General features: G+C 42.3%; 1 protein-coding gene across 1 annotated transcript; it reads right to left on the reverse strand.

The window, feature by feature from the left end:
- Positions 1 to 452: 452 nt before the first annotated feature.
- On the reverse strand, positions 453 to 3,533 carry LOC117775652 (growth hormone secretagogue receptor type 1-like). The gene is made up of 4 exons (XM_034608987.1): positions 3,257 to 3,533; positions 2,114 to 2,296; positions 1,539 to 1,997; positions 453 to 691 (listed from the first exon to the last, which is right to left on the reverse strand). The coding sequence occupies exons 1-4, from the start codon at positions 3,276 to 3,278 to the stop codon at positions 453 to 455; spliced, it is 903 nt and encodes a 300-aa protein (XP_034464878.1). The 5' UTR covers positions 3,279 to 3,533.
- Positions 3,534 to 8,582: the final 5,049 nt, after the last annotated feature.

Genomic DNA, 8,582 nt, shown 5'->3' on the forward strand with positions numbered 1-8,582 from the left:
GTTAAGACAAAACCCGCCCCTACCCAACCTCTGATTGGCTTATTTCATTTTCATTCCCCAAACTCCGACCAATCATCACTGGACTTGCCTTAAACTAACCAATCGGAGGCTAGGTGGGGGGTCTTCGCTCACCCCGAGTAGATTGCGGAAACGTCTGAATATTACTGTCAGAGAAAATCTGTAAATACCTGCTGCTAACTGGGTTAGCTGTGTGTTAGCTGTGTTAGCAGGGTTAGCTGTGTGTTAGCAGAGGGTTAGCTGCTTCTACAGTCAAAGCTCATGATATCTTAGTTCAGTGCAGGTCTGAAAGCAGCTGAATTCAGTTTGTTAATATGGTCGTTGCAGAACCACCAGTGATCATCACAGCTTACCTTGTGTTTCTGCTGTTGTTACGTGTGCCTATATGTTTACAAAGTGGTTGTGGAGTGTCCTGATGAGAGCGTTGTGCTCAGTCAGTGAGACGGTGTGAGACAGTGCGTGTGCACGAGGCTACGCACAGCGTGTCTGTACCTGGTGGACATCAGGTGGTACACCAGAGGGTTAATGGCAGCACTGAGGCGGGAGAGGATCCAGGTGACCAGGTAAAAAGAAAAGTCTGTACTGTTAGGACCGGATCTCTGAGAACCATAGCTCATGGTCAGACGGACGATGTAGGGCAGCCAGCACAGGACGAAGACCAAGAAGATCACTCCTGATGGACATGAGGAGAAGGACACAGGAAGTGGACATGAGAATCCTCAATATCTGCAGGTGATAGAATACATTTCTCACACTGTTAAACAAGAGAGCTGTGTCTCAGTTCAGGGGCTGCAACCTTCAGAGGACACGATCTCCTCAACCCACCTCCTTCCTCGGTCAGGTAGACTGTGAAGGCTGAAACAAAATGAGACCGTCTGGTCCACAGAGGAGAAGCTTGTCCTGTCCTTAAGTTGGACACGACAGAAAGCTTAATGCCCCTTGGTTTTTTAACATGTGAGCCGTTAGTTGAGTTGATACGGTTCGTCACCAAAGTGCAATGAGTCCTGGGACATGTTGGACCTGGAAGGATTCACTCATCAGAGCTTTCTCTGGTATGAAAGGAAGCATCTGTAGGAGCCTTTCTACTCGTGTCGCTGTGATGCAGCCCCTAAATTGACACACAGCTGGAAATAAAGATGGACGACATGACTGCTCCCTAAAAGTGAAGCCGAAGCATCTCGATTGCCCCCTGGTGGCTGGCTGCAGGTCCTAAACCTTGCCTGCCTCCTTGATGGTAACAGGTGGGACATGGACCAAACTAAAAAGTCAAAATACACGTCAAATATATTCTCAATGATGGTTTATATCATTTTATTTGGTTCTTATAAAACTAGGGAGTTCTTTTTCTGGTAAGTTTAGTTTTGATTTTCTATTGGATGATACAGCTCTGACTCTGGCTCCAGATGTGCAAGCCGAGATGAAGACAAAGTATTAAATCTGTTCGTCCGCCTTTGTCAGTTGTATTTAGTAAAAGCTAAATTCAGAACCTAAGGGTGTGTGTGTTGGATTGTGTTTCTCACCCAGCATCTTGACTGTGTGTCCGTGACTCTTGTCTTTACGGCTGCTTTGTGGACGGAGCCTCAGAGTCCGTCCAATCAGGATGTAGACCAGTCCCAGGATGCACAGGGTTACCAGGACATACAGGTTGAAGAGAATTATCATGGCCAACACGAGGCCTGAGGAGAATGAGGATTCTGATACTCTGCACACTTCATTTTCAACCTCTTTATCCTTATGATCCACTTCCATCATGACCAAAAATGGTGCTGCACTGACAGCCGCTCCCAGCCAGAGGCAGCCAATCAGAGCCCTGGTTCTGCGACGTGTCACCAGCGTCTTGGAGGTGATTGGCCAGCAGACAACGAGGTACCTCTCCAGGGAGAGAAAGGTGATGTGGAGGATGGTGCAGAAGGTGCAGCACTTAGACAGGAACATGGTCAGCTTACAGACGCAGGCTCCTAACTTCCAGCTTAGGAGCCTGGTAGAGACACAATCCGTTTAGTGCACGTTCAGCCAAACCATGAGTATCTGGTCAAATCACAGTGAACTGACACAAAAAGGTGTATAAATATATAAGTATTATAGGATATATGTGAGGGCACCTTATATAGATCCAGAGGCAGCAGCAGGAGGAACAGCAGGTCACTAACAGCCATGCTGCTCAGGTAGAGATAGGCGGAGCTTCTCACGTTTGGGCGAAGCCAAACCACCAGAAGGGTCAGTGTGTTTCCAAGAAGGCCGAAGATTATCAGTGGAACCACAATCACAGTCACACACACTAGAAAATTAAATATTGACGATTGATTTTCATTAGAATCACAAATTTACACATGTTCAGTCCACAATGGAAAATGGTAAAAAACATTCACAGAAATAATTAGTTCTCATGATTACTGGCACAAGAAGATGTTTTTTCAGTTTTTTCCTAAATTACTATGAAAGACTAGTATAAAAATATAAGAAACAACATGGAGTCAGGTAAAAATATCCTCTAAATGTTTTCTCCATAGCTCAGCAACATTTTCAGCCCCAGTGATCACATCAATATAAGATGGGAGGAATATTTTACTGTTATTTATAACTTTAACTTCCTTAAAAAATTAATTTGCATCATTCTGCTGAAGCTTTCTGGCCAAGTTCTGCTAATTCATTTTATTAAAATGTACTGCATATCTAAATCGAAACACACACACACATATATTTACTATTCATTTTATAACTTTCACTTTTCCTCAAGCACTTTTATTCATTTTCCAGATTGTTTTTACAGTTTCAGTTAAAATATTGCAGAGGTAATTCATCATGTTCACCGGAAACAGACGGGAGCAACTGGGCAGTTTAATATGTGGTGTGATTTTAAATCTATGCAAATGCTTGTGTGCATGTGTTTATATAACAATATATAACGTTTTAATTGGTGATATTTAAAGGTGCAGGGAGGAGGATCTGTTTATTGATTATTGACAGAATCAGGCTAAGAGGATAAACCTGTCTTTATGCTAAGCTAAGCTAAGCAGCTGCTTTGTATTTACTATAGAATCATCTCAACTCTCAGTTTGTCTTTGTAATAATTTAATAAATTGTTTAATTAGTTATAAGAGGAAATTGTTTTAATTTTCTGTCCTTCAGATAAAGGTTGAAGTTGTTTTTTATATTTTCATAACTAATAATAATAACATTAGCTGGCTGTATCATTTTAAAATCGTCTACAGTATCATCACCATTGTTTTGTACCCACCAATCAAGATCAATACAGACATTGTTTCCTCCTCCTGGCAGTCTTGGTTGGAGCAGTTTTCCTGGAAGCCTGGCGTGCTACAGTTTTTAACTCCACAGCTCACTTTTCCCTACTCCATTAGATCCATGATGGCTCAGGTGAGAGCAGGATGGAGAAACCTGCAGGGGAGAGGTGTGTGTGTCCCAGGTTCCACAGAACTGACGCACACTGATGGCTTTCCTATGACGCTCGATCACAGCCAACACTGAGAGGAATGGTCAAGTGCTGTCTAATCAGACGATGATGTATGAAATATGAAAAAGCCAATTCCCACTTGTATCGTTAACCAGCCCAAAGAACATGTCTAAGTAGGCACACTTCCAGTAAGGACTTCCATGAAAAGGAAACACACACACACACACACACACACACACACACACACACACACACACACACACACACACACACACACACACACACACACACACTGTGAGGACGAGAGAGCACTCCACATATACTTAGAGTGAGGACTTCTTGGAAAGGAGACATGCAAGCGCATACGTCAGCACTGGCAACAAACTTGTTTATTGAGGTTTATAAATACTGATACAGATTTTGCAATAAACGGACTCTCTTGCACTCTCTCTGTGTTTTATTCACGACAAATCTTCTCCAACATTTGGCGAGCAGGTCCAGTCGTGGTAGAGGGACGCCTGCAGACTGCATCTTGGGCTGGGTCGACGCTGTAAAGCTGCTGCATAAAGGTAAGAAAATTCTTGCCATTTTAAAATTTACAGTCTCATCCAGACCCAAGAGCAGTAAGTAGCATCTAACACTCTCAAGAAAAGAACCTTAAGCCTTTGTGCAATGTGATAATGAATTGATTGATAACGGAGAGAGGCTTGCAGGGGGGGGGGCCCTCACACAAACTAGTCCCCAAAATGGGGGAAGAGACCCCAAATAAATAAATATAAAATAAATTAAAAAAATGAATTGAACTCCGTTAGCAAATTTGACTCTGGAGTCTTGTGAAGTTAATCCGACCTAATAAAATGTATGAGTAGAGTTGAGTAGACCTAAGGGTTTATGCCAAGAGGGCAGCGCAAAGGGCCAAGCCAAGGGTGGCACACAAGAATAAGACGGGAAGCTGCAGCTGCTTCAAGCCTGGAAGCCGAGGAACGGCCGAATGAGATAAGGCCTGACTGCATCTGAACTGTGTCTGTGCCATGGGAAAAAGTCAGTGTGCACGCTGATGCAGCTTTATAATTAAAGGTTGGTCGGCAGAGCAATTGTGTCCTTTTCATATCTGTATTTAGTGAAGTCTATTGCCTTTTTATGTGAATCTGAAGAAATTGTGTTATAAATTTGGAGAGATTACGCTGTGGGTCATTGCGTGTCAGTGACTAGGGCGTGGTTCATTGGTGATACGGAGAGATGTGCAGTCGTTGCTGTCTAAAACTAGACTGAGAGAAAGAAAATGGTTTTAGGGGCGTGGCATATCCCCCTTTCTTGCTCCTTCAAGTTTCTGTGAGCCTGCATGAGATTCTGTTTGCAGCTGCCTGTGGAGCTGCAATTAAACTTAGGTGTGATACAATCAGCTGATACACATTATAAACCACAAATATAATGCTGAAAGAGTTTTTCTATCAATGATCTAGGAAAATAAGACATAGTATTGTCCTTGCTTGGTATCATCCTGTGTTGTTTGATTGTTCAACTCTGTTGCTTAAACCCTGTTTTCACGACTAAAGAAAAAATGGATAGAAATTGTAGTAAGTGTAATAAAAAACAATCCATTTATCAGTGCATTGTGAAATCACATTATCCCACAGTAAACGGAGTTAGTAAACTAAATGAAGAGTTGCTCAAATTAAAACTAAAGCTATGATCCAAAACTGTCGACTAAGTCTCAAGAGTACAGCAACAATATGGCTACACCAATAATCGTCCTAAACACAGAATATCCATCAAAGAAAAGAGATATAGAAGAAAATGGAAAATGGAAGAAACAAACTAAATGGTTAGACCCACCCTGGCCAAAGCAGGATGCATGTGATGTGAGCGTGTGTGAGGATATTAGGGATGAGTGATTACACCATTATCTGTTTCTGTATCTGTTCCACCAACTACTTTATCCATAGCCGTACTCGGAAGTGGGCGTGGCTTAAACCGGAAGTTTGTATTTTTTATTGTTTATAAGAAAACTTTTTACAGCTTCAGATGAATGTTTTTGATCACAAGAGTAAAATAACTATTCAGAACACGTTTTTAATAAACTTCAGTGAATCCACTTAAACACAACACATGCAGTATTAAGAAGTATTAAGTAAAATGCAGGTTTTCATAAACATACTCAACTCAATGAGTTTTCATAATCACATTTTTAAAAAGTTACATTTAAACGGTGTGATGTTTGTGTGTATGACTCATCACAGGGCTTCTTTACTACCTGTCGTAGTTTTTGTTTTTGGTGGGGGGGGGGGGGGTTGCTGTATTTCTAATATCTACACAAAGTAAAACACAATGTTAACTAGGGCTACGTTGTAGCACTAACGGGCCTGAGCACAGGCATTTTGAAGCCTGTTGCGGTTAGTGGAGAGAGCGATCATTGAACAAGCGCACGTCTCCACGTTGCATGCGTTTTGCGCACTGCGGCAAGGACAAACGCTTCACTTCCTGCGTCCGTCACGCGATGTCGATCCTTTCCTGCTAATTGCTCATTACGGTCCACGCTATCAAATAGCACATCACACTGTGAAAATTTTATGTAAATCGAATGATATTTGTAAAACAAAGCTTACTTCCTGTTGCCAGTAGGTGGCGCAATCACTATTATTATGTACAGACTAATATATCTGTTCAAGTAGGGGCTCTGATGTAGCGTGAGCAATTTTGTGTCAATTGGACAATGTTACAACAACTTAATTTTCACACTGATCAGTAGGTGGCGCTATGACCCTGAACTAATATTAATATATGGATGTGTTCAGGTCAAGATTGTGATCATAGGTCTGTAGTTTGGAGCCGGTTGGATACTGCAGGGTGGATTTACAAAGTACTTCCTGTTTCATGGCGAATCAGTAGGTGGCGCTATGACACTGAGGAAATATTGACACATAGAGCTGTTCAGGCTTGGACTCTAATCATGTGACAGAAGTTTGGTAGTGATAGGACAATGCACACTGAAGTTATGACAACATCGTGTCCTTTGGCGAAGGATGATCCTTCGCCGCACCGCAATGTTGCCACGGTTTGAGGAAATGTCACAATTCTGACCATGGTCCATTGACTTCTCTCAGCTCATTTGAGCTCTATATTGTTAAGCAGCCAGGAGCAGTGCATCAAAGTATAAAACATGTCACTTCCTGTAGCCAGCAGGTGGCGCTGTGTTTTTAAGCCATGATTTCTGTGTAGATGTCATCAGGCCGGGATTCTTGTCTTACATGTCTAGTTTGGACTCGATTGGACAAAATATGTCCGAGATACAGAACCTCATGTTTTGATGGCGTGTCATCAAAATGCTACGCCACGCCACGGTCACACTGTGTGATGAAATCAAATATACCGAGTCAGTTTATATCTCCATCTTGTTTAGATGACATTCCCAGAAGTTGAAGTTGATCTGATGAAAGCCCTGGGACAAGTTCGTCAAAGTAAAAATGTGAAAAATGGCCAAAATGGCCATTAAAGTCAAAATGGCGGGCTTCCTGTTTGGTCTAGCATATCTATCCAAGAGACTTATTTGTTTGTTATGAAAAGACACATGTCCCTATCGATTTTTGTAGATGTCGGCCAATCGTAGTGCCGGGGCTGCACTTTAGGGGGCGCTAGTCAGTTGTTTTGCCACGCCCATTTCTTAAAACCATATGAATATCTTCGGGGGGGCTGTTGATACACACATGTAGTTTGAGGGTGAATGAAGTATGAACACTGAAGTTACAGCAATTTCGTGTGTCACGGCAAGTTGATGAACTTTGACGCCACGCCACTATTATGGCGTTAGACGAAAAGTCACAGTAATCTTATGCCTTCATTATCAATGTCTTGAGACCCGTTTGATACAGTTTGACATGGCTGCGGGCAGTGGGTGAGGAGGAATACCTCCAAGTATAAGACGTTCCAAAAACAAGACATTTCCTGTTTCCACCAGGGGACGCTGTGATTTTAAGTCATGATTTCTGTGTAGATGTCATCAAGCCGGGACTCTTGTCCTACATGTCTAGTTTGGACTCGATTGGACCATGTATGTCCGAGATACAGAACCTCGTGTTTTGATGGCGTGTAATCAAACTTTGACGCCAAGCCACGGTCACACCGTGTGATGAAAAATGTATCTTTGGGTTATTTTTTATCTCCGTCTTGTTGTGATGACACTCATCTCAATTTGAAGTTGATCAGATAAAAGCCCTGGGACAGGTACATCAAAGTAAAAATGTGGAATATGGCCACTAAATGCAAAATGGCGGGCTTCCTGTTGCGTTTTTCATAATGCTCCTTGAGACTTTTTTGCATGACTGGTCACGATACACCTGGGCTAGGATTTTTGTGAAGATCGGTCGAAGGGAAACCTAGGGGCTGCGTTCCAGGGGGCGCTGTTGAGCCATTTTGCCACACCCATTTCAAATTACTCCAGAATACGTACATTTTCACTACTTTCTAATTTTCAGCAAAGTTTCATAACCTTTTGAGCATGTTAAAGCCCTCAAAAAGCCAATTCATTTGGGTTAGAATAATAATGAATTCTCATATTGCTAGTATCTTTGTTTCTTTCTGCCCATTCTGTTGTCACTCTACTTGAAATGTTACACACCGTCTTGTTCTCTATTTACAAAGCAGAAGTTTTGTAGATTAGAAGTAGAATCCATTGTTTCACCTACATGTGCTGATCTATCCAAGGAGTGAGGGCCCTTTAATACTCCTCGCACCTTTAACTTTACATTGAAGTTCTTAAACCATCATCATCATCTCTTTTTGTGAATGTACATCAACGAAATAACCAGCGTCTGCCTGTGGAATTATTATTATTATTACGCTAGGGTCAGGCACATCCTCACTGGTTGTAAAATAAGTATCTCCTAAGGTAGGTATACGTTGATACACAACCAGATAATGCCTTGCAGCAACACTAGAAACTAAGTGAACTGCTACCAATGCCTTGCCATCCAAAACATCGAATGCAGTTTAAAGGACAACATTTATCCGCGAGAGGGAACAGGGAAAGAGAGGGCCTCCTCCACTGGCCAGTAGTGGTCAGTTGGAGCAAGTCCGAGACTGGGAGATGCTGGTGGATGTGGGCCAGCGACTTACAGTCCCATCACATATTGTCACTACCACCCTAAGACCTGAC

The sequence above is a fragment of the Hippoglossus hippoglossus genome, chromosome 15, assembly GCF_009819705.1.
Source record: "Hippoglossus hippoglossus isolate fHipHip1 chromosome 15, fHipHip1.pri, whole genome shotgun sequence".
NCBI classification, from domain to species: Eukaryota; Metazoa; Chordata; class Actinopteri; order Pleuronectiformes; family Pleuronectidae; genus Hippoglossus; species Hippoglossus hippoglossus.

Excerpts from the sequence above, each read along its gene's own strand:
- LOC117775652 (XM_034608987.1), bottom strand. The coding sequence starts at position 3,278 with ATGTCTGTATTGATCTTGATTG. Across the intron at positions 2,297-3,256 it reads GTCTGTATTGATCTTGATTG|TGTGTGTGACTGTGATTGTG; the intron begins GTGGGTACAAAA and ends TTAATTTTCTAG. Across the intron at positions 1,998-2,113 it reads GGATCTATATAAGGTGCCCT|GGCTCCTAAGCTGGAAGTTA; the intron begins CACATATATCCT and ends GTGTCTCTACCA.